Genomic DNA, 26,218 nt, shown 5'->3' with positions numbered 1-26,218 from the left:
TTTTTTTTTTTGCCCATGGAGACATTCTGCACAGTTTGGACTTGCTGCATGAACACAAACTAAGGATACCAAACTGCCACAGCTGAGCTGCCTCCTGAATGGAGAGTACACCGAATAATGCTCCACTCACTTCTCCCAACAGCTCTGTGTGAAGACCCGCTCTGAAAGGGGCTTTCAAGGAGTGGGTGAAGTTGAATTGATGTTTGGCTGAAGAATTTGTGTGTTCTCGAAGCAGGGTTTCGTTTCCTTTTGACACTTTTAAATCCTCACGACAAAAAGAAGCCGGACCTCGGTGTGCCATGTTGGTAACCTTTGTTTAATAGACAAGTTCCAGGTGATAAAATAAACGTCAACAGAACAATGCAGATCTAGAGTTGAAGCCCTTCATAAAACAGGGGAACATATATATAAAAAAAAAAAAAAACAGCTGTGACATTATCACCACCTTTCTTTCCCCTGACGGTAGGTAGCTACTGAATATTGGCAGACCTCAGTCCTTAGCGGACACTCCTCTATGACCTTTTTATCTTTTTACACCTGTACGTCTGGTCTCAGATGTGGCTTTATTATGTGTGCGCGTACATGGAGAATGTTTGTTTACCGTTTGACATTTCCAATTATTAGAGTTCTTTTCTAACTGAGCCCAAAGGAGGGTCAGAAAACAGAGTGAGGGAGAGAGAGTATGAAAAACAAAGACAAGAAGAAAGAAAAGAGAGGGAGAATAGCATTGACGAGGCAACTTCCCCTCCTTTCCCCAGGTCCAGTGCATCTCGTTTGCCCCTGAAACAGAATTACATGGGGGAGGAATGAGAAGATAGAAGAAAGAAAAGTCAGAGAAAGAAGATGCTAAAGAAAAAAAAAAGAAAAAAACAAGAGAAACGTATTTTAACAAGATGGTGTTTTCACTAGCCTCTGCAGAGGAAACACTGAGGAAACAGATTTTTTTTTTTTTTTGTGGACATTTCAGGCCACAGTTTGCAGGTGAGAAAGTGCAAGAAAGAAAGTGCATAAAACAGCTTGACCCCACAATAAAAACGATGCTACAGGTTGTTTCTTAAAGAAGCAGTGGACACAGGAAGACACTGGCTAGATCGGACTGTGGAATTAAGAGCAACCCACAGAAAAGAAAAAAAAAGAATTGCTCAAAAATACATATCAACAGTAAGATTTCATTTATATCTGAGAGTGCTACGTAAAAATGATACACATGCTCGTAATAGTGTTAACATGGAACATAAAGTACATTAAGGGGCAGGCAAATCCACAGCGGCACGCTTCATACGGGCTTCAAATTTTGAATACGCTCCTTGAATTCATTACATTTCGTCAATTAGAAATCTTTCAGTTTCAGCTGACTGCTCATATGTCAACTTTGAACAAATATATACACAAAAAATCCTTACACAATGCAATAATGTGGGAAAAAAATTAATATTTCCAGTATCGTGGATATGCATAACTGTGAAGAGCATTTTCTTTTGTTTTGTTTTGTTTTTTTGTTGCTGTAATACCAAAGTTAACATCTAAACATCGAACCTCGGCAGCAGCCTCGGATCTCACTGACTAGAGTTGCCTTCCCCTTGGTCCACTGATGAACAATAAATTGTACATGTACATGACATCACACACTCTTGCACTGGCATGGCACATGCTGATGGCGAAACGCATACACACACACACACACACACACACACACTCCTCTTCAGGCAGGCTTGGGTCAGGCAGTAGTAGATACAGCGGTAGCTCTGTATTTACCTGCAGTGGCTTATTTACCCAAGGCTTTGATGCCAATTGCAGCTTCTTCCTCCATGGCATTTAGAACGGTGATCTGAAAGAGCACAGAGGAGTCGGGTTAAGATCGGTTTCAAATTAATTGGCCCTTTATTTCACATTTGCCGTTCACCACGCTGCACGCTAACTGTACAATGTGTCATTATGGGAGTTTTGGGAGCACGGGCTGCATTCTGATTTGCTGCAGCACACCTGACAGCAAAATGTCACTTTCTTAACCTAAAAGAAAAGTTGACCTGGAGCAGAAGCATTGTTAAGAGAAGCAGCGTTTTAAAGGGACTTTTTCTGTGAGGAGAAAGTGTTTTTTTTCTCCAGGAATTACACCACTAAATGTTCAAAGCGGTTGAAATTGACTGAAAATGACAATGAGTGGCCCCCTGGTAATGTGAGTTTGACACCCTTGTCTTGATCTCAGACCATCTGTATCACTAAGCTGGGTTTCCATCCAAATCTATTGCAAATTTTAAGAGAAGTTTAGGAAAATCAGCATCAGAAAATGCGAACGAATGCTCGTTTCCCATCCGCTACCGTTACACGATTATTAGGAGGGCATATGGAGATAAAACAGAAAGTTATTCACCTCAAGCTCTCGAACCTTTTTTCACATTTCCCCTTTCACAATTTTTGACATTTAATAGACACTCGACTTGAAAAGTAATCGATGTATGAATTGGTGTTGGGTGAGTACTGACCAGGATCTCTTCTCCGGCTTCGTGCTTGCTCAGTATCTCTTTGCCCAGGTCTCCCTCAGGAAGCCTCAGGTCCTCTCTCACCTCCCCGCTGTCCTGGAGCAGGGACAGGTAGCCATCTTGGATGCCAATCAGCTGGGAGAGGGGCCACAACAGAGACGAGTGAGCTGACAGTATTTTGATACACACAGTCTTTATCTTCTTCCTATTTCTGTTGTTTCCTTGAATCTGAATGAATGCATACAGCAGCACTGAGACTGCATGTTCACACTTGTACACTGTTTGCTTTTCAAGCTGGCATGCTTTGCCCGTTGCACTGTGTTAAACCAACCGGTTTGATCAGTTGTGTTTGCATTCAAAAGCCTCTTTAACAGTGACTCAGGTTTTCCGTTAAGGGTGGAAAAGGGAGGGAAATAAACAGAAGTTTTGTTGCTGTGATCTGCTCAGTCAGTGTAGATTTACAGCAGGTCTGAGAGGTGGGAAATTTATTTTAGGCCAACAATGACAGTGGCAGCTGACACCTCAGTTCACTTTATGAGCTGTGGTTTAGTGCTAAAAATGTATGGTTATAATACAAATCAGCTACTTGATATTTCTTTGATTTCAAAGCTAAATGGATCTTTTCATAAGAGGCATTAACAAGGGCTCAGTTCTATTCCAGTGTCTCATGACGGTGAACCAGCATGTTTTCCAAGAACATACATTAGCTCCTGAACAATTCTCAAGCCCACGAATGCATCATAAGACAACCCTTTCAGTTTGATTCAAGCTTTGAACTTCATGACTATTTCATAAATTTAACACAAATAAAACCATATGTGACGTTCCTTCATGTGCTCCAGTGCACCAGGTTGAATGCGTGCTTCCAGCAGTCGTTTACTGACATGAGCACAAGTCGCTTCTCTTCCTCTCTTTGTGTGTCTGCGAAGCTGAAACTCTTAGTTGAGTAATAATCATGGGGATTTTTCAAATAATCATCCAACTGCTAATTTTCCCCTGACGGCCATGTACAATTATCTCTGAAAATGTTGTTCTTATCAAAGACCAAAGCATATTTGTGAATATTACACAACTATTCACTCCACTCATTCTCTCTATGATCCCCCCAAATCACTCATCAGCTCAAAATTACTCACACACTGAGAGGAGGCCGCCCCAGTTTTCTGCCACATTTTAAACAGCAAGTAAAACATCTGTTACAATTATCTGGAAATTTCTACATATCAAACAGACAGTGTTTTAAATATATACTAGATTACAAGCTAATGTAACAGCAGCCAAGACCTCTGAAAGATCTGTTCAGTCTCCTGCTGTCTCACCTGGTAATCCATTCTCTTGATGTTGGGGACGTCCATGTTGTGGGTGGAAGGACAGATATCTTCATACTTCTTACCAGAGAAGATGTCGATACCGACCAAGTGGACCTGCACAAAACACACAGACAGACGGGATGAACAACCAGCTCTCTAACCGCAGCAGATCCACAAACAAACTTTAATTCTATTTAATGAAACAGATCTAGAAAATATTCAGCGTTCAATGTATAAACAAGTCTTTGGGTCACTTACTATTCTTTAAAATGGGTAGCTGGCTGTTAATAAGTACGCTAAGTGTAGCACATCATTTATAATACATATACTTTCCCAAATACTGAATATTTTTGTAGAAGTGCAAAGTGCAACCCAACAGGGGCACATTATTGTTCTTGTACAGAGCGAAAGTGTCCATTAATGTGCATAAATATTAATGAGTGTGACCTTGCGTTGATTTCAGAGATAAATGAACAGATAGTACGGTGATAATTCACAGACATTCACCCTCTGTCTGTACTTTTCCTCATGGGTGAAGTCCGTTTTTTGTTTTGTTTTTTTTTCTTTGCATTTTAGCTATTTGTTAGAGTCGTGCAATAATTCGCTTTGCTGCTTAAATTTGGACAGCAGCACTTCAGGGCTGACTGACCTTGGCGTGGCCGTGCTTGCCGGTCTTGGAGGTGGACATCTCAACGATCTTGCAGGGTCGACCTTTCAGCAAAACAAAGCCATTTTTGCGCAGGGCCGAGCACTGCATGGGGTAGGTGGAGGATGCCCCGGCATCACCTGTCTGGAAGTCCAGCTCTGCATCTGCCATGCCTGCTGCGGAGGCCGACACAGACGTTCACAGACATGAATGAATGTACCAGATGACATTTATTGATACCAGGGTGGATAAGATACCGTAATTTTCAGGTGATCCCTCAAATGCCATCTAAACTAGAGCTGCAACAACTAATTGATTAGTAGTCAACTATTAAATGAAATGCCAACCATTTTGATGATCAACTAATCAGTTTGAGTCAATTTTAAGGACAAAAAAGTGAGAAAAAAGCTTCTTAAATGTGATTATTTTCTGGTTTCTTTACTCCTCTCTGACCTTAAACTAAATATCTAAGACATTTGATGAACACTGATGGACATTTTTCACCCTTTTCTGACATTTTATAGACCAAACTACTAATCGATTAATTGGGGAAATGATCTACAGATTAACTGACAATGAAAACAATCATTAATGGCAGAAATCCTGTGTAAATCTGGTAGAAGGCTACATAAACAAGACTACAAATCTGATCATATCCACTTTTATGACTGCTTCACTGACACCTTATCACAAACCACCGATTTAGATTAAACAATGATTTAACAGCCACACTTGTAGTGTTCGATTTTATCATTTTCTTACACTATGCATTGGTGTTTGCTGGGCTGATAGAAGTATTTACCTTCAGGTCAGACTCAGCTTTATTACACATGTATGCTTGGATGAATATGTAGTACCGGTATTTTAGAAGTTAGTCCAAGGCCAGTGCTGCCTGGTGTATGTCTGTGATCATGAAAATATGCTGGAAATGTGAGAGTTGGCGGTGGCACCAATTAAAACGTATGGGTGTGGAGGAAAGGCCGCTTTAATTCAACGCAGAGGAGCGCAGGGCAGGGCGAAGACGCAGAGCAGACAGGGCTAAATTAAGCTACCGAAACTTGGCACCTGCGAGACAAACCAAGCCCAGTCACACTGGGAAAAGTTATTAGCAAATGTTCACAATTTAAAGGTTAAAATTGGAGTTGAACACCTAGCTGAAGTTCCAGTCGTTAATGCTTCAGGTAAACTATGGGCCATTTGCTAACCAAACTTTTTTTTTTTTTTTCTAAGTAACGTTAGCCGTGATGTTCCGGTGGTGCAGCCTGCCACGAGTACAATGCAACAGAGTTAACTACAAAAAGTTTAGCAACTACTGCACAATATTCAAAGAAATAAACAAAACAGAAATGAGGAAAAACACTTAAAGCCCGCAGTTATGGGCTTTACAGCCCCATTAGGGCGGCTGTTCGCCGGGTAAATCGTCAAACCAGGGCAGTTAATCCGCGCTAATGGCCCATAAATCAAATTTCAAGCTGGCGTCTCCGGCCGTTACTTATTTCACTACCTCTCGGATTGTAAACTGAACAAAAAACGTGAGATGTAGTAGCGACATGAAGCTGTAAGTCACACCCCGGGGGCTGTGTGCGGTACAGTTTGTCCGCAGTGTTGAACAGAGAGGGCTGACTGCGGCCTAGTGCGTGCGGAACGTACCGCGGCCCGCCGTCGGTAACGTGTAATAACCGCTCTCCCCGTATCCATGCGCGGTGCTGATGGCACCCAGGCCGAGGCCCTTCTGATAAAGAGATTCACGTTCATACGGCAAAATGAGAACCTTTGAGGCGCTTATGCCACCCTGTCGGCCTCCCTGTGAAAGACCCTGGCTGTTGAATTCCTGTCCTGGCCGTTAACACGCCCACCGATAGGGACATTGATTGAATTTTGGCTCGCTTATGGACAGTAATGACTAAGCTAATACTCGTGATGGCTAACTTCACGGCGGGCACAGGCGTACGGAGGAGACTCCGTCAGTTAGTTTAGACGTGTTGTGTGATGAGTTGGAGGCAGCGACGGAGCCAAGCGTGCCGAAGCACCACAGAAGTCGCTCTAAATGTCACAATCGGACAAACCTGCAAGGGTTTGCAAAGTTAAAACAGTGAAAAGGGCGAGCGAGTCGTCGGTTTTTTTTTCTCCATTTCAGCTCACATGACAGAACACAGCTCCCGTTCGGATGGGATAAGTTAGCTAGTTCTGCCCGTGGCCCTCCGGTTTGACAGACCGCTGTTGCGACTTCATAGGGACGTTTAAAAGAAATATATCACAATACAGCAATTGAGACAGACATGTGCATGGGATAACTCATCTGCTCAGGCGCAAACACGCCCCGTGTATTTGGGTGTTTTGATAAGGAACTTACCCTAGAGATAACGTCTCCCCTGTCTTGTGGTTTTTTATCAGCTTTTCTCCCGTTACTTCCTCCCCCTCGTTGTTCCCTGCGTCCGCGCTAACGGGTCGTCTGGCCGGGGTCTGTCTCCTCCTCAGTGGCTCGTGTGCGACGTCGCTCCCTTTTTCTTTGGCTATCTCTTTTATTCCTCTTTCATTCCCGTTCAACGGCCGTTTCCGCTCGCCTCTCCCAGTTTGCGGTTGACCTCGCACAGAGGTACACAGCCGTGAACGTCAGCCGCCGGGCCGAGAAGAATCGAAGCCCTGGACCACTCTATGTCTGTGCTGTCTGTAGCCTACACTCCACCTTCTCTGACTCTCCCTCATCCAGCTCCTCACCAATGACAGAAGACAAAAAAAAGAAAAGAAAATGTAAACACCCCACTTCCTGTTGGAACTGTCAGAATAAATCGCCTCACAGTGAAAGGCGGTACCGTTGTTTTAGAGTCATGACAGCTCCTCGCCTATTAATATAATTTCATTATTATAAAACTGTAATTTCACAAAACAAACAAAAACAAGGTCCACTTATTAACTTTTACAACTTTCAGCTTCATCTCATGGTATTCATCAGAGAATGGAAGTAGCATAGTTATCATGGAGCTGGAAGTTGACTTAATGTTAAAGATAATGGAAGTTACATATTCATTCAAACATTAATATAAAACTTCAACATAAACAAACATCTTGAATGGATCATGACCAAAATGTGAACTCTACAGTTGAAAACACACTTACCAGTATAGTCTTGTGGACAAGTGAGGACACTGTAAAATGTTTTTTTTAAAAAAGGCATTTATGTAAAGCAGTTTCTTCTCACTTACTGGCCAACATATAGCTAATATCAAGAGAACTGTTATGAGCAGAAATTGAATGAGCGTTGTGTTGACGTTCGTGTCCATTATTTTGAAAGTAAAGTTGCAACTTTTCCGGTTGTGTTGTAGCTAACTTCAAGCAGCTTGATGCCGCTTTCATCCGAATGCTCATGAAACGATCCACGGCCAATTGGCACGTTCTACGCATGCGTGGTTTTTCATTCTCGTGCAGCGTGGACATCTCAGCTCTTCTGGACTTATTTACTTCCGATGAAGCTCTGACTGTCGACCATATATACACCAGGATACGTGCATGCGTTGATGCACGCACGCACGCACGCACTTTACACATATATTTACAGGCTTCCATAATGACAAGAATAAGTACAATAGTCTAAATCGATTGGCTAAAAAGATTTAAACTGCTCAGTCATCATCATATGCCATGACATAAAATATTTTTTAAACCTTTTCAAAGTGTTAAACACTTTAATATTATCATGTTATTTATAGTAGTTTGTCTCCCGAAATGAAAAGTGTCAAGCTGAGCTTTACTGCCATATTCTACATATACAGACTCCTTTATTTGTTCATGAAAGTGAAACATTTCTCACCCACAGGCTGTGCGCTGAAATTAGAAGGCACGGATCAGGGTGTGTGCAGGACTTTCCATTTACTAAACAAAGCTTTAAAAACCTCTGTTTGTTTGAGGCGTCTCTTCTATAATTTAGCCTATCTTTCCTAATCCACAAGCGTCAGCGCTGTCACCCTGTCAGAGTGCTCCTCTGCTGGCTGTAATTCCCTCTGCTACTAATAATTGCATTTCTAATTAGAGCCTTCTTCTCAGTCCACAGACTCATGGCTTCTGTGCACAGCGAATGGTTTCTGAACTTGGCAGGTCTGAGAGCTGCTGGGTTAAATTTAGTGCTGTGAAACTGGAGTCCTATGACCTATGTGCTAAGAGCTGTAGTTAAAGGCATAGTTACCATAAGCCCAAAATGAACATTCAGTTATTGCTTTCTTAATCCTGTGTCAAATGAAACTTTACTGAATTTCACGTAGGACAAGCGAACCCACAGCAAGCGAGCCTTCACAGTATAATGACAGCCCTCAAAAGTTAAAGGCGGTTTTCATTTACAGGTCAAAGTAACCATAAAATGGCCTTTTCAGACAGCTCATCCAGCAATTAAACCCAAAAAGGAAGATTCATCTTACGGTGAAGTGTTTCCTCAGTACAGAGTAGCAGAAAAGCACAGATGGGACCAAACAAGGGAATTAGATCCTGATCAGTATCATCTATCTGCTACATAACACAGCATTACAATGAATAGATTACTTTGTACAGTGTCAACAGCTTTTCACACAAATAATAAGTTAGTCCATTATTTATAATACAAAAATGAAAATGATCCCCTTCTCCTGAATGATTTCCACCTAAATTAAAGTCAGCATCATCATCACCAGACTGAAGCATCATGTTGGATCATATGTTTCCTTCCCCTTACAGGCCAAAACAGCACTTGTCTGATGAATCCATTCAGGTTAAGGCGAATGTGCTCTGAACATGCTGATGTGGTCTGAACACACACAGTTTGTTGGTATCTCCATGGCAAAGCACTGAAAAGAAAAGCAGTGTTGCCAGTCATGACCTTCTTATGAGGATGAGACATCAGCATCCTACAGAAAGTCATAATTTACAGATCTGTCATAAGAAGGAATATGAAGGAATACTTTGGCAATCAAAGAACAAATTATTGTTTATATATTACCACCTCCATATTTAATAATGTAACATGATAATTTATCAGTAACCCGAACCAAGTCATTTTATTTTTCACACTTTAAGTACATTTTGACATATATCAGGCCTGTATCAGACCCGTGTGTGTAATGGAACATTCATGTGTAGATCTGGGGCTGCTTAAAAATAGTTAGTCAAGGGGAAATAGCTCATTTGTGTAAATTCCAGTGCATTTAAGTATTCTTGGAAATGATCAAGCAGACTGGCAGAAGAAGAGACTCAAAAAAAGAAATGATCTAACAAGATCTAACCAGAAGGAGGCAGTAATGCAACGCCAAGGATGCCAGCTGGCGCAACACCTCAAAGAAGAAGAAGAAGAAGAAGAAGAAAAGTTTCGGGAAGAGCAGGAGGGAGGGGACGCCGGAGAGAAAGTGTAGTAATCCGACAGCGAGCATGACAGACGCCGAGGCGCAGAGCGCTCCACCACCGGCACCTGCGGAGGACAAGCCGCAGCCTGAGAGGAAAGTCATAGGTGGGTGTAGAAAGAAGGTGAATCTGAGAGAAAAGTGTGGATTTACTTCTTCAGGGATCTGTAAAACGATCAAACAGGGAGCTTGTGAGCGAAATACACCCTTTATTGTGTATTGAGTTTTATTTGCGCGGGTGTCACGCCAGTATTAAAAAAAACATCCATGTGTGAAACTTTGTCAGCTCCATCGAGGCTTCACCCAAATCAAATGACTGCCAGTCAATCACTGGAGCAACACGTGTCAGCACTTTAACACACGGGTTTTGTGGCGAGCAAATATTTATACCAGTAAAGTCAAACCTGTAGTGCGAAACTAAATGTCAGCCTAAGAGCTTTTTTTTTTTTTTTTTCTGGCAGAGCAATTAGTTTATTCATAATCAATCAAAATATAGGCCGGCACGTTTCCACACATTTTCCTTCATCGCGGCTTTCTTATTGTTTTGCGTGCACTAAAACTCAACGAAAGGCCATTATTTAATGGTTAAAGTGTCTGTTAACAGTGGGGACAGATGACCTAATTTCCCTCTTTATCAGCCGCCGCGCGCTCCAAACTGGGGGTGCACGCGCGCCCTCACAGGTGCGCTTGATCCGCTTAATGAGCCGAAGCGAAACGCGCTCAGGTGATTTTTTTTTTTCACATGAAACCGCTCAGCGTTTGTTCTCCGAGGGGACGTGAAGGCTCTCTGTGTCGTGTTTTTGAGACCTTTCCTCAGATGAGAGACGTGTAGCTTCAGCGGTTCAGCCCTCCCTCTGACCCAGTGCGGGACCTGGTGTCAAAGTCTCACTGTTAATGATTGACACGCAGAGCGCCCAGTTGTTGTTGGAAGGCCAGGCTGCCATTGCTGCAAGCAAGATAACAGTATATTATGTGCTCTGTAACGGCTGTTTAACAATGCATTTTATGTGAAGTGTTACTGGGATGTACATTTAATCACATGATGCCTGTTGTTGTAGCCACATTGGTCCAGGGTACAGTCAAATGGTTCAATGTGCGCAACGGATATGGCTTCATAAACAGGTACTGGTTCCTCTATTTCCATCACTACAGTTCTGGTGCATCTGCGAGTTTTTTCAGTACTAATTAGATTTTCATTACAGGAATGATACCAAAGAAGATGTGTTTGTTCATCAGGTAAGATAAAGGGCGTTTTCTTGAATAGATGCTTTCACAGGTTGATGGAACCGTTATCTGATGTTCGATCTGTCTCCTCAGACTGCTATCAAGAAGAACAATCCCAGGAAATTCCTCCGCAGTGTGGGAGACGGGGAGGTCGTAGAGTTTGACGTGATTGAAGCAGCCAAGGTAAGAATCAGGGAGTCTGTTCAAATGTATGGCAACAGTTCAAGCTGATTTTACATTTCCCGTTTCCCACAGGGCTCAGAGGCAGCCAATGTAACCGGTCCAGGCGGTGTTCCAGTCAAAGGCAGCCGCTACGCACCCAACAAACGCCGCTTCCGTCGGCGGTTCTTCCCTCGCAGCGCTCGGCCTGGTGACCAGAGCAAACCAGCTGATGGCCAAGACCCTTCTGTCGAGGGCGATGGATCAGGGGAGATCGGTGGAACGAGACCTCAGCAGCGCCGACGCAGACCACGAAGACCTCGGCCGGACGCACAAGATGTAAGATGAAACAGAGGAGTGTTGCTGCAGGGAGAGCAGTCATTTATGTTTGAAATCTCTCTCTACCTTGATTTACCTGAGATGGAGTAAAGGAAAATGGGAGGGAGGAGAGGGATTTGATTTGATTGATGAAAGTACAGCTGCAGCAAAACGCTCCTGCCAACTATGAGATAAGTGTTAATTTGGGATTTTGAGGCTGGGGACGACTCTGAAGCTTTGAAAAGGTTTAAATGTTGTAAGAAGCTCTTGAAATCAGTGGAATGAAGCTTGAATTTTTTGATCTGCTCTGTGGCAGACTGGTTAGAGGTTTTGTCTGCTTGATCTCCGTCAGGGTGAAGCTGGGGAGGAAAAGAATGACGTCGAAGATGGGGGCCAAATGCAGCGACCGCCACAGCGCAGATTCTGGCGTTCATACCGAAGGTGACCCAACGACATTGCCTACTTTTTGTGTTTTCATGTTTTCTGCCTCTGAAATTCACAAATATTTCCTCTGTCCTCGGACGCACAGACCGTTCCGCCCTCGCCCGCCTGCCGATCAGGCTGCCGATGGCGAGCAGGCTGCTCCAAAAGAGAGCCAGGAGCAGGGCCCGGTGACGCAGACAGAGGCCTCTGAGGGCCCCCAGACCAACGGAGAAACGACAGATAACCAGAAACAGCGCCGCCAGTCTAGACGCCGCCGGCAAAGGACCTCAGAGTCCTCTACCTCGAAAGTGAGTGTGTAGTGATGACATATGAGCCTTTTCTCGACTAGAACTAAAACACAAAGAAGTGACTGTCGAAGAATTTTTGTTGCTTGCACATGTTGCAGAACGATACAGAGAAGTCTGCATCAGATCCCGGTACCCCCCCTCAAACCTCAAAACCAGCCGACCTTAAATCCACATCAAAATCACCGAAGGCCTCGCCCAAAACTTCTCCTAAAATGCCGAAATCACTTGAGGTGAACTGCTGAAACTGCCTATCCTGCAAAGTCTTTCATATGATCTCTGGTGTTTGTGGCTTTGGTGCAGATATCTTGACTGTGTCCTTTCCCGCAGGAGGCAGCTGCCACAACAGACCCAGCACCAACAGAGTGACGCTAGTGAGAGGACAGTCACACGACCCCTGGCAAGAGGTGGGACCCCACACTGAAGTGGTCAGGTCTGGTTCAGGGGGGTGGGGGACGAGGGGGTGTAGAGTTGCACTTGTTGTGCTCCAGGTGCCACGTTGGCTGTGTGACACAGGGCAAGCTGAGGGACATGAACGGGCTGTTTAGTGAGGTTTTCCTGAAGATGGGTTTTAAGGTGGAATGATGGCATTAAATCAATCATGTGGCAGATTAATAGAGTTGGCCTTTCAGGGTTAGACGTGTGTTTTGTGTCTTTGTCTTTCTGTCAATCTGTCTTTCGTGTTTATTTTTTTTATTTTCCATGTCTTTGTTTTTGTAGGTCCTAGGGTTGGTGGACTGGACCTATTTCAGAACACACGCACTGCTCTCCCCTCCCTGCACTCCCCCATCCTCCAACCCTCCACCCAGCCTCGCTGTCATCCCTCATGCCCCCTCCCTCTCATTTTGTCTTGTGTTGTCCTGTCTAGACACTGAAGTTTGGAGAGGGACGAAGGGGATGCAGGTGGGTGGTGGGTGCACATTTAGAAGGTGAAATACATCTTTAAAAAGAAAAAAATCTTTTGTCAAAGAATGGACAGTCTGCTTGGTATCCCAGTTATTCCAACCCCCTTTAAAAAAAAAATCTTTAATTGCCTAGAAGGGACACATCAAGTAGTTCAGCCTTGATTTTTATTTAACTTTTTCTTCTTCTTTTGTTTTAATTTGGTTGAAGAGGGGAAAACCAAGCAGGTGTGAGGTTGGTGGTGCATTATGGGAGTCAGTTTAGTTCTGTTACCACCAGTGAGTCCTTAAAAACATACTGCTCCCTTCATCTCCTCATTTGAGGATAAATTGATGAAAATATAGTTTCTTTTTTTTGTTTTACTTATTTGTGTGTGTGCTTTTCTTTGGAGGGGATTATGTGCAATGTCAGTACTTAAAATGCTGATTAATAAAATCATGTTTGCAAATCTCAGGATTCAGTCCTCACTACTTCTTACGTTTGACTCGGGGCTGCTTTTGACTATATTTGCATTTGTTTTTCAAATTGGTTATACACAATTTCCAGCACTAGTCAATAAATTAAAGAGGGCTTTGCAGTTTTCAGTAGCATTATTTACAGTACTTGCATCCTTTTTAGTCACAATATGACCACAGCATCAATGTTCATGATACAAATTACAGGTCCTCTCTGAACAACCTCAGTATGAATCCACAGAAAGTAATATACACACCATTAAAGAATAGACAGCAAACAGCACACATGACAGATGCCAAGAAAAATGCACAAACATGATGCATGTGTGATTTAAAAAAAAAAAATTATAAGATCTACTCTTAACAAGCAGCCCTTTTGATTGCACGCCTTGCTCTAGTTTAGTGCATCAGGCTTCTGTTTAAAAAACCAAACACCGACTGGAGTGCATAAAGAATTGAAACTTAGACCCTCATACCCTTAACATCAACAACCAAACACACTATATGTACACATGACGATTGTTTCTTTAAAAGTAGCATTTCTGCAGGTTGTGCAACGAGTTTCCTCAAGATCAGAAAAACACTTTGTGATTTGCACTCAGCACTTTGCCCGAGCTTAAGATGGGAACACACGACGTGACTGAAAGCGATGAAGACTATGAGGCTTTACATCTGAAACGCTGAAGAGAGTCTGGGTTAATTAGTGGGACATCATGAACAACTTACATTAGGGCTGGCCATTGGTTGACATTTTTCTACACTGACTCAATACCCGAGTTTTGGTACTGATGTGAAAATCATACTTTTCTTGATACTTGAATAAAAATGTAATTTTTGCAAGATTCTTAAATAAAAGAATGTGATGTATGAAAATCTCATATGTACGTCGCTTTGGATAAAAGCGTCTGCCAGATGACAAATTGTAATTGTAAGTCAGATATCTGAAATGTTAAATGTCTGAACCCAAGCGGCTAAAATTGGCCAAACTTTTATTTTAATCTGAAATTGATTAGAGAAGTCTGACCGAGCAGTTACTGCCGGCTTTCATTACTTTTTCATTAATTTCAGTCTGTATCAAAAATGCGTACGTTTAATACCCAGCCCAAGTTACTGTATACTGTGAAAGAGTTTTAGAATTTAAACCTCACTTCAAACCAGTTAAACCCACTACAGCTTCATCAGATGTTGGATTTCTTACAACTTCCACACTATGATCCTGTACATGAAGTTATAATGGTAAAACTGAAGGTTAGTCTCCCACTTAAATCTGTCAGTTACTGTGTTTCCAGCTTTGGCACAAGTAGGCTGCATACTTAACTCCATGTTCTTTTTTTACCTCCAAACTTTGAAAACTTTGGATGTCTTTGTAGATAAAGTGCAGGAATACCAAAGTCTCCACCTCCGTCTGTCGATATTGCAACTGAGTGCATCACCATGGAATAAAATCCTACCACGCTGGCAGTCCATGCCTCAACAGTCCAAACACTTTGTTCTTATGTGCATCTTAATCCTTGAAACCAGTAGTCAGCTCTTAATCCATAGGTTTGGAGCCTTTGTTAAGGCTCAAATTGTAACCGTTAACCTCCATATTGCAGTGGTACCAGCAAAGGACAATTCCAAAACACACCTTTGGCACCACAATCTATATGAACACACTTGACCTCAATATGCATGTCAGAAAATAAAAGTTTGGAGTCAGGCCCACATTCACAGTTCATCCCAACTTCAGGCAGCGACTCTTCAGTTCATTCTTCCCTCCCCCAAATAGTCCAGCTCTGTGCTGGGCTTGTCCAGGTCCATGTCCATGTCCATGTCCATGTCCATCATTCCTGCTGAGTGCTGGTGGAAGTTGGCTGCGATCTGGTCAAAGGTCTTGCCCCGCGTCTCTGGCACGCGGAAGAATGTGAAGATGAGGAAGAAGAGGAGAAGTGCAGCGAAGATCAGGAAGACGTATGGCCCGCAAAGGTCCTGAGGAGAGATGGGATCAGATTAAACAACACGAGGAGGAGCAGACCTGGTACTTTAAGGACATCCACAACATCAACTGAAGGTAAAAGAAAATACTCACTGCAACATATTGGAAGCACATGCCGATGATGAAGTTGGCACTCCAGTTGGAAAAGCCGGCCACAGCCATGGCAGCCGGCCTTGGACCCTGAGAGAACAGCTCAGCGACAAAGAACCAGGGAATGGGACCCGGACCAATCTCAAAGAAGGCGACGAAGCCAAAGATGGCCAGCATGCTGATGTAGCTCATCGATGGAACACTTTCCTATCAGGTGAAATAAAATTAAAAAAAGGGTTCAGAGGTTTGAAGAGAAAACACCCATAACTTGGGAAGCTTGCATCTTTGAGAGACTGACCAATAAAGCGAGGGCCGTGGTCATGATGACGGCACAGATGCACATCCCACCAAGGCCTAGCATGTGGAGCGTCCGTCGGCCCATCCTCTCTATCAGGAAGAGCTGTTGATGATAAGGAAACGTGGAAACAGAGATCAGATCTGTGAGGCCGACCACGGCGGTGCTTTCAGCCAAATGCTTCAGCGTGCAAAGACTGACAATGCAAACATGCTGATGGTCAGCACATATAATGTTCACCATATTCACCAGCTTAGTTTAGTGTGTTAGCATGCTAACATTTGCTACTTCGGATGATCCGACTGTCATTAGTTTTACAGGCATTTCATGGAGACTAAATGACAAGACTAGAAGGAAAGTCAGCATCACCAAAGTCAGTGAGGCTCATCCACAAAACACAGCAATCAACCAATTACAATGCCAAGAGCCAAACAGCTAGCCTGTCTGAAAATCATGCTTTTTGACCTATTTAATGACATTGAAACACGCTGACCCACCAAACCAAATGTGACCTATTTGAATGCAGGAGTGTTTGACAGGTGGGCACAAGCAAAAGACACGACCAGCTAGTCCTGTTATCTTATTTGCTCTTTGATAACAATGTTAAACAGCGGTAGAAACACAGTTTGGTGCATAGCGGGACTCTAATCTTTCTAGTACTAAATTAAAAAGACAGAGTTACATTCTTTTACAAGAAGGGAGGAGGTGCATAACAGAAATACAAGAGGAAGGCATGTTGGTTTGGTAACTGACCGAGACAACAGTGAAGGCACAGTTCACCACGCCTGCTCCTATGGTGGCATAGACAGGACTCTGGACTCCTGCCTTTATGAAGATACTGGTGGAGTAGTAGAAAATCTGGCCAGAGGGATAAATAGATGAAATTCTGTCAATATTACACTGCACTGATTCACTTTTAAAGATGCTCCTTTTTGAGACTTTGGACACTCATACGATGATGCAAAAATGTGAAGAATACTTTAAATTTTAAGTTTACAAAAGACTCACTGCATTGATCCCAGACAGCTGCTGGGAGAGCTGCAGCAGGATGGAAATGATGATGGGCTGGCGGTAGAGTGGCGAGCGAAAGAGCTCCAGGATGGACACCTTTCTCTCCATGTCCATCTTCCTCTTCTCCTCCTTCATCTCTGCCAGCATGTCGCCCACCTCCTGCCTGCCCGTCAACCTCCTCAGGCCTGGACAAAGGAGGTGTGTGAGGAATGAGAGCCGAGAAATGTGTGTGTTATAGTTGAGTTTCGGCCACTATTTCTTTAAGACAAAAGCTTAAAACAACAGAGGCTGTATATGTGGCAAACTGATCTTATATATGCATTTGTTTGAGTGCATTCAGCCCCATTACTGTTGCATCAGGTGACCCAAGAGTATCTCAAGTATCTCACCTCTCTTGGCCTGGTGCTCCTGGCAGCGGACGATGTAAAGGAAGCGGGGGCTCTCGGGGCAGAAGGGTAGAAATGACATCTGAAGTACAGTCGGTACAACAGTTAAACCCAGTAGAACAGGCCACAAGTCCTCACTGCCCAGCAACGCCTCCAGACCCAGGATCTGCACAGGGAGAGAAACCAAGAAAACACTAGTACAAAATATCAATATTAAACATCAAATTCAGAGTTTACTATAAAAGTTCTGATCCCCTTTCTCCCAAATGATCTACATGTTGTACCTGTGCTATGAGAATACCAGTGACTATGGCCAGCTGGTGCAGCGTCCCCAGCGCCCCTCGCAGACTCGTAGGAGCTATCTCACCCACGTACATCGGTGTCAAGCCTGATGCTAATCCTGCACAGAGGAAAAGGTGGATAAGAGACAGAGATGACCGCGAGACAAGAAGAAAATGACCTTCAGGTAACAGAAGAGTGGAGAGCTCACCACAGTAGGCGCCGATGACAAAGCGTCCGAGGATCATCATTTCGAAGGAGCGGCAGAGCTTGGACAACGCCATCAGACTTCCACCGATGAAGGCAAACAAGTTGTTTATGAGCATGGCTTTCCTCCTGGAGTTAAAAACACACACACAGTCAAGCACCTTTGTGGTAACTCAGTTCTCAAATGTTACCTACTCCCACAAGTCTTCAGAGTATTTGACAGAATTTATTGCTCAAATGCTGTTTGGAACAAAAATACAGTTTCTACAGTTCACAGATTTCTGAAACACTGTTTTGTCTAGAGAGGCTTTGATGTGCGCCACACATATAAAACCTGTGATATCTTAGCCTCTAGGGGGCAGTGTCATACCAAAACATTGAAGGCTCTCCTTAAATGCTCAATCCCTGACTGAAATTAGTAGTTATTCTCAATATAACCTGAAAAAACTTAACTGCTGAATACATACATATAACACATCAGAATGCATCCATTCTCAGTGTTCGTACACTGGAGGTTTGACACTTCCATATCAGACTTGTTTAACTTGCATTTTGACCCACAGCTGGCGTCCAGACTAGCTCTTAATCAGTTTAAGAGGTGTTCATTTTCAGGTTAAGAACAGAGAAACTTTCCTCCTTCAGCAGCTGAATGTGAAAACAGTCTTCAGCCTTGGAGCTCTGCACATACAGTACATCGATCTGCACAGTGAAGGTCAAAAATCCAAGTGAAGTAACAATAAGGGTTTTTTTTTTTTTAGCAAGACCTTGTCCTGAGTGCACCCAAGCCCAAGTGGACCCCCTCTCTTCCACACACCCTTCCTGACCCAGTGCTGCCAGCTCTGTTAAGATCCACTTTCAGTCAGTGGAAGCTGTGGGCTGCAGTCCAGTTTGCATCCCAACTCAGGTTACAGAGGGAAACTGGGTCGACAAGGAACATCCTGACCAGAGCTTGCCCCTTGAAAGGAGACGCTGATCATCATGACTCATAAAGTTGGCCACTGAAATATATTGAGTAACTCATGCTGATCTGTGAGGAAGAAGAATAAGTAAATTTAAGCTGTTTTGCTTTACTGGGCAGCAAGTGTGCACATGCAGGAAATCAGGTGTAGTCTGCAGCATATATAATGTGTTCAAAACTCTCGTAAAAACACCTAAATCAGAGTGTGTGACGCCCTCTGTGCTTCCCTACCTGCCCAGCCACTCGGAGACGAAGCCCACGCAGAAGGAGGACAGCATGCCACCGATGGAGAAGATGGCCACAGACAGCGACCAGAGGGAGGTGAGGGTTCCCACAGGGATGGGCTGTCCATACCGGTGCACCCATGTGGCGTTGTAGTCCCCCTCAATCATCTGCACGGGACGCAAAGGTGACAGGAGACCCCAAGAAAGCATGAGACACGATAAGCAACAGACCATATGAGTGGGTAGGTATCTTGCAGTGAAACAGGAACTGATGAAAATACGTAAGAATGAGCCAAGTTTAGGTATTAAGGTTGCTATTGGGTTTCGTAAGCTGGACCTGCATTCACGTAAATGTTAAGAGGTTATCAACAAGGAAAAACAACAAGGAAAACTCCACATGGAGGATGCACAGTGCAGAAATCAAAGAAAGTATGTGCCTTTATGAAAGGGTATGTCCTGGACGGCGGAGCGATTTATTCTGTATATTAAAACACTTGGCAGCCTCTTTCTAACACAACTCCATTGTAATGGCAAACAAATTGTCACCCGCACACATAAAAACAAACACAGCAGCTCAGCTTCTATTCTGGTTTTAGTGTCTCTGTGAAACTATGTCAGCTGTGTCCCGTTCGTAGGGTCAACCTTCATCAGCAGATGCCTGAATACCAGTCAGGAACAACTCACCTGACTCGCTCTGTGTCTGTTCATCTGCCTGACTGACTGTGAATGTGTTACGACAAGCCAAACAACAATATATGGAATTAAGTGCACGCATTGAGTTGCTCTGCAATGCGCTTCTCTTCAGACTTGCATATCCCAGTTCTGATTAAAGAGCACAACATGATATTGGTATAGGTCATAAATCACTCACTACAAGAGTGACATACATTTCTCACATGCAGTACCCAAGCGTGCGCTCATGCTGGAACACCAGATGTGGCTGTAACATGAGCAGCTTTATGGCCGGAGCAAGCTGGGTTTTAAAAAAATCATGTGCCTCAATCTATAAATACTGTACATACAGTGTTTGTATTTGAAGGCCTCATGAGGCGCGCAGCACCGTGTGGCTTTCCAGATGCGACAGAAAACTCATCTTAAAACCCCGCTGCCTTATAAACCAGACAGAAATATCCTCACAACATATGAGGAGCTCAGTTGACTCCTTTGCATCTAATGACGTCGCAGCATCGTGCCTGGGATTGTTTCGGGTTTATTTTCTAAACACCATCATCACCGTTTGTGGCAGCACGAAGGGATGTTGTGGCGCCAAACACAGCGCCTTGTAAACTCGGGGAAAATATGAGCTGACTCGACTGCTTAAATGTCACTGTCTTCCATCAGCATTTCTATTAAAAAGCTTCCATTCTTTAATGTAGACTGGCAGCAGTTTTGTGGATCAGCGCCGAGTTTTTTTTTTACCTTCTGTGGCGCATTGATGACGCCGATGTTGTACCCAAACTGCAGAGATCCCAGGACAGCCGTGAAGACGGAGAGAACAAAGGTCCCGGTCACTGTCTGGAGTAGAATTACACACAAAGAAACACACACACACACAGATGAACTACATATTAAAAATGTATTTACAGAAGGAGGTCCCACAAAGATCCTAGAATCAATCACTGTGGATTTGTTTAGGGCTCCATAAAGAAAGCCTATGTACAGGGTCCAGAATGTGCTATGGCCTGTCAGCTGTGTATAACTGTGATCCTGACTGTCCATGACTTCACGGGCTACTTTCTTCTTAATGCCTGAACTTTAACTTGGAGTTTCCCATCAGGCCACCGCAGGCACCTGTCTCAACGGTGACAGACGAGACGACCTTGGGGAGATGAAGTCCTCCCCTCCAGCAAAGTGTGTTTACGTCCGAAAGGGCCATTCCATACTGTAATTGGCAGATTAGTTACCTAGCGGCTTGATGCTAAAGACAAAACTCTGTAACAGAAGTTTGTGGTGATTTTCATTGGGATTTTAGCCACTTTTGGACGACTTATGAAATAATTCAAGACCTGCTGGAGAAACAGGCAAAAACACAGTGACCGTGGCTTCCTTAAAGGTTGACCTACCTGACGAAAACAATATGATGTGACTTTAATCGGAAATTTTAAAGTAAAGTTTCATCCTCAGTTTGGACAGAATTGTTTTTATAATGTGGGAAAACGGGTTCGCACATCTGGAAAATGTGTATTTTTTCATAATTTACATGAAATAATGATTCAAAAAAACTTCTTAAAGGAAGCGTAAGAAATTTGTTCTGTACACTGACTCCTTTATATTTGGGCAAAAGTGATGGTCCTATACATTGTTTCAAGTTCTGCTCTATTCTATTCTATGATCACTCATCAGAGTCTGCTTTCGCATGTTCAGCCGTTCAGTTTGTGCTGCGTGCAGTTAGCGTGTAACACTGTGTTTTGACCTTGCTGTGTTGAGTCTCTAGATAAGTGCTGTTTAGTATTCATGAACCAAAACAAAAGTGTGTGGGTGTGTGCGTGTGTGTGTGTGTGTGTGTGTGCATGCATGTCCTTGCAACAGAAAAAGTAAAGGCTGCCAGTCATGCTCTATTACACATCATGTTGACTGCTTTTCATTAAAACCTTTCCTCATACGTAGTTGAATGCTCAGTAACCAATTTACTTCTCACTTATCGTGCATGAATCTGGTCCTGCTTTTAGAAACTGTAAGATATAGAAGGCCACTGATTGTTAAACACTGAAGGGGACAACTCATAGAGTGTGTTTGCTTTTGTCTTTGTTGGGGTTTTCATACTTAAGGGATTGAGGCCAAAACGTCTGTTTTGAAGTTCCCACATGCCTGGAACATCAACCCACATGTCCCAAACAGTGTTCACACAGTCTGTCGCCTGCTTTGTGCTGCTGAAGCAGCTTCATGAGTCGCTCGCTTCATTGCATCACAGAAAACAGTCCACTGTCTCTTGTTTCAAGATTATGGGCATATGAAACTGCCCAGAATCAGAGGAGGACAAGGAAATGATTTCTCTAAGAGGGCTGGAGGGAGCGCACAACACAGGCATTGCCTATGAGGGTGCTGAAAAGGAACCAGTCAAACCAGGTGGCCTATAGCAACCCCACAGCACTAAGTCCTGACCTGTAAGCTTAGATATTTGGCTGGTGAAGGTCACTGCTCAGGACTAAATAAGGGCCAAAGCTCGTTCAGTTCATGGGCTCAATTCAGTTTTCCTCCTTACTGAAACAGACACATTTAATGTAATTACTGGTTGTCAAAGGCCAGCATTGCTTATTTATTGTTCTCATTATTTTAGTTAAGGAGTAAAGTTAAAATTAAGTAAAGGACGATATAAATCATTGCTTTACATATTGTCAAGGAATATACAAGACCTGGGTAACATGCTTTGGAGCAGGGAAAATTAGAAGACTCTTATATAATTTTAATTTTCAGATTACATTTTGCCGCCCAATCAGTGAGTTTGTTGGATCATACGAGGCAAACTGTAGTTCAGCTCAGCAACGCATGCATTGTCTCTTCCAGAAGACCAAACCTTAAAGTCTCTCCAAATAAAAATACGCACGGACAGTGACGTGCGCACGGCTGTTCCTACAGCCTGTAATTCATCGCGTCACCTTTATGAGTGAAAAACAAAACCCAGCCACACTATAAGTTGTGAAAAGCTCTTAAGAACAAAAATTACCTCCCCTCCGAGCTGCTGAAACCCGGCCGGCATGATTTTGGCAGATCCAGGCACCCAGTGGCCGTAGATGACAGATGCGTTTGGTGCCAAACGCGGACACGTGAAACTCCCCCAAAAGGACAACAAGCCCCAACTTCAACCTGTTGCTCTTCAGCACCAAAAAAAGCGCACGGAAACGATAAATCCAAAGGAGAAGCGCAGGGTGATCAGCCTGGCGCGTCCTGTTCTGCAGAGTGTCCTCTCTCCTTTGAACTGTGTGTTGTGTCCGTCCAGCTGGAATAGAGGGACGCCCGCACACCCACGTGCACGCCTCTCTCCGTATCGACAGGGGGGTGGAGGTGGGGTGAGGCTACTCCTGCCCTGAAGATCAGCCCACTGGGCCTCTGGCTGATCTTGAGGTCCTGCGGCAGAGGTCGAGACGCAGGCAGGAAGCTCCTTTAACCTTAACTGCTATTGGCTGATGGCGAAGAGGGAGGCAGTATGTGTGAAGTAAGATGAGCCTACAGTGCAACAGAAAACTGGGGTGTTCTTACAGACTGGGGGGTCTGGTTTTTACCGTGGTCCACGTGAAGACAATACAAAGTGAGAGAGCTGTGATGACATTGTAAGATTCCTCTTTAAATCAGCAATATTTATCAATCTCTGGAGGAGTTCATGAGAAGGGGGTTTGGTGAGGATCAAATTTGAACTTGGGGCCCACTTTTATGGACCCGTTACATAACGTCAGCTGGCATTTTAAAGGATATAAACTCACTTGTGGAGCAGCAAAAAAGAGAACGCCACATGCAAGAATGTGATGCAACATCTTACTCTTTTATTTGCTATCAAAGTGCAACTTACAAATCTGACTCATCATCTATAAAAGATAAAATAATGGAGGTTACATGGCTGCATAGGTGTTGGACCTCAGACGAACTTGAGCCAGGGTCCATCACACCACCAGCTATGACTCACCATTTCTCATGGGCAGCAAAGAGGGGCTTGCCTTTGACGGCCTGGCTGCCATTGTCTGTCTTCCCAACAGCTATAAATCCCTTTCTATTTCAGATGACATGCCAAAGGGGTCACACACCATAACTTGGCCTGTTCCACAAACCCTCCCCTCACTGTTGCATATAACAAAGCTTAATCCTCCCCCAGCAGGCAACAGGTGGACCCTAAATTTGGGCTGTGCCAAATGAGTTAGCGGTGGAGGTGTGGTTGGGGGAAGTGTGGCAGTGGAGTGATGGTGTGTCCAAGGCGGGGATTTGGGGGTGTGTTGTGGGAGGGTTGCACTGGGCGGGAAAAGTAGGTGTCTGCCAAAGAGCTCAGTGGAAAAATATCTGCTCCAGATCTCTCAATCAAATGATTCAAGCCCACCCCTCGTTGACACACCCCCACCTCATGCCACCCTCTCCTTGGAACTCGCCGCCTGTGCTTTTTCCATTTCCTGCCTTCCTATGCACATTGAGAAAGAGAGGAAGAACCTGACACCCCTCATCCAAAGCCAGGGGGGCAAACAGTTGTGTGTCTGTGTGACTCTGACTAAATGTAGAGAAACTTTATGCCATCAGAAAAGTGGCGTAGAGCCCCTACCAACATAGTCTTCATGTGCGCAACCAGGCCAGAAATGATAGCATTACATTTCCAAAGAGTATCACATGAATTCATACAGAGAGAGCCAAGAATAATGAGAGGACTAGAAGAACAGACTTGAGGGACTGGAAAAAAATAAGCTTAAACAACACAATGTTGCTCCGTGCAGTCAATGTTTTCAACCAGAAATGCATGTTCAGCACTATTTCACAGTGTAAAATGTCACCTGTGTTGTCCCCAAACTGGAGATGCCAGCCAGTGTGTGTTTTGCTGTTATCTGAAACAAAAAGTCACACCACCACACATATGTACACACACACACACACACCGTGTGACTGCCCTCTGCTACTCACCCTACTGATGTACAGAAACAGCCCATGTAAATACTGTTGCTCCTTGTCAGGATGTGTGTGTGTGTGTGTGTGTGTGTGTGTGTGTGTGTGTGTGTGTGTGTGTGTGTGTGTGTTGCTGTATGTGTGGTGGGGTCAGTTGGTTCAAAATCATGCCAGAGTAAACTGAGTGGCCTGGTGGATGGCAGGTGTTGCAGCGTATGGTTGGCATGTGTGACAGGGAACAACATTCGCACCAAACCGAGTGTGAAAAAAAATTTCCACTCCATTAGTGATGAGGGTTGATGTATGGATGCCATGAAGTATGTATATTAAGTTCATGTGTGAGTGTCACACCTTTACACCAATGAGCAACTCCAAAAAATAATAGAACCGTGCAACATGACGCAGTGAAAAGGTGAGATAAACTGTACAAAATTAGACTCAACATGATTTTATGAATTTGAAAAAAGCAGAAGTGCATTCAGTTCACATAAGTACCATTTTATTCCAATAGCCAAATTAGAATTAGAATTAAAAATGTGAACAACTGCGTAGTGTTTTTCTTAAGTGGAAAATGGGAAAATACAAAAGAAACCCAAAATCTAACCCAAAGAGGGATGTTTGCTACGAGTAGTTAGTTTGATCAAGACACGATGCCACGATGTGGAATACAGCAACATTTTGGGAAACACACATCTGTATGGTAAATACGTGGCTGAAGTCAGCAGCCAGTTAGCTTAGGTTAGCATAAAGACTGAAAACAGGGGGAGACAGCTCGCCTGGCTCTGTCCAAAAGTAACAGAACTAACCGATCTAACTCTCGGCAAGAAAGTGAGTATGTGTATTTCCCAAAATGACAGACTGGTCTTCTAAGGTAATGCTGCAAAGCTCTAACAAACAAATCAAATACTTGGTCTTTTGATAAAATGATAAAACATGCAGAACCACAACATAAACACAACAGTTTAACATTCTGCTGTAACATCAGCATTAATCACGGCCTTTCTCTTTGCACTCTGTGCCCTGGTCCTGTTCTGTTAGACCTCACTATTGTGTCTATATGCAGTGCTGCTGGGATCAAGTTCATGGTGGTCTTGCTGGCACCATTAGCACATTCTCTCAAAGGTCAAACAGCCCCACAGCGGCACCAACGACCGCCATGTACCCAGAGAGACGAGAATCAACGCTTAGTGGACACTCTTGTGACCTGTGACCCGTCCCAGTTCAGGACAAGACACCAGCAGCGTGGCAAAAGTGGTCCGACGCAGCTGCAAGCACCTGAGTGAGGTCCTGCTCTGAGTTTCTCTGCAGCTCTGGTCCCCAGTGGTGTAGAAGGTTATCTAATCAGGAAAGGGGCATTTCAAGGGTGATGAGAGGCAATGTCATCCAGCCTATGAGAGCAGATTATGAAATCATTTAACAGTGTTAAAGTGTGAAATCAACAGGTTTAAACTCCACTTTTAAACACAGTCTACAGCATCCCTGAAAGTCATCCAGTAAGACCCTGCCTGCTCCAGGGACGCTGCTTGAAAGTTGACCTCTGACCTCCCTGGAGAGAAAACAAAGCATGGGCAAAATGTGGGTTCACCCCTCAAAGGTAAACTTCAACACAGATCACTGTTGTCACTAATACTTATTT

General features: G+C 43.8%; 2 protein-coding genes and 1 pseudogene across 4 annotated transcripts; 1 reads left to right on the top strand and 2 right to left on the bottom strand.

Moving 5' to 3' along the window:
• Nucleotides 1-295: 295 nt before the first annotated feature.
• LOC143316905 (eukaryotic translation initiation factor 5A-1) lies at nt 296-7,161 on the bottom strand. Of its 2 annotated transcripts, none has more exons than XM_076724702.1 (6): nt 6,790-7,161; nt 4,440-4,612; nt 3,800-3,904; nt 2,484-2,615; nt 1,756-1,828; nt 296-780 (listed from the first exon to the last, which is right to left on the bottom strand). In XM_076724702.1, the coding sequence occupies exons 2-5, from the start codon at nt 4,605-4,607 to the stop codon at nt 1,766-1,768; spliced, it is 468 nt and encodes a 155-aa protein (XP_076580817.1). In that variant the 5' UTR covers nt 4,608-4,612; nt 6,790-7,161; the 3' UTR covers nt 296-780; nt 1,756-1,765. The 2 variants fall into 2 exon arrangements, with proteins under 2 accessions (XP_076580817.1, XP_076580818.1); XM_076724703.1 differs by having other exon boundaries at nt 4,440-4,609; nt 6,790-6,929.
• A 2,536-nt stretch (nt 7,162-9,697) lies between these two features.
• On the top strand, nt 9,698-12,624 carry LOC143317312 (uncharacterized; annotated as a pseudogene). Its single transcript, XR_013076658.1, has 9 exons — nt 9,698-9,903; nt 10,855-10,918; nt 10,999-11,032; nt 11,114-11,203; nt 11,276-11,518; nt 11,850-11,938; nt 12,027-12,228; nt 12,327-12,458; nt 12,556-12,624. The product of XR_013076658.1 is annotated as an uncharacterized LOC143317312 (transcript).
• Nucleotides 12,625-14,278: 1,654 nt separating this feature from the next.
• Nucleotides 14,279-22,901, bottom strand: LOC143316853 (solute carrier family 2, facilitated glucose transporter member 4-like). The gene is made up of 11 exons (XM_076724598.1): nt 22,673-22,901; nt 20,428-20,523; nt 19,016-19,176; nt 17,831-17,955; nt 17,625-17,740; nt 17,344-17,506; nt 16,952-17,139; nt 16,697-16,801; nt 15,947-16,048; nt 15,652-15,855; nt 14,279-15,551 (listed from the first exon to the last, which is right to left on the bottom strand). Exons 1-11 carry the CDS (start codon nt 22,703-22,705, stop codon nt 15,324-15,326), a joined length of 1,521 nt encoding a protein of 506 aa, XP_076580713.1. The 5' UTR covers nt 22,706-22,901; the 3' UTR covers nt 14,279-15,323.
• Nucleotides 22,902-26,218: the final 3,317 nt, after the last annotated feature.

The sequence above is a fragment of the Chaetodon auriga genome, chromosome 24, assembly GCF_051107435.1.
Source record: "Chaetodon auriga isolate fChaAug3 chromosome 24, fChaAug3.hap1, whole genome shotgun sequence".
NCBI lineage: Eukaryota > Metazoa > Chordata > Actinopteri > Chaetodontiformes > Chaetodontidae > Chaetodon > Chaetodon auriga.
The sequence above is the reverse complement of the archived record's forward strand: the minus strand, read 5'-3'. Positions and strand labels throughout refer to the sequence as shown.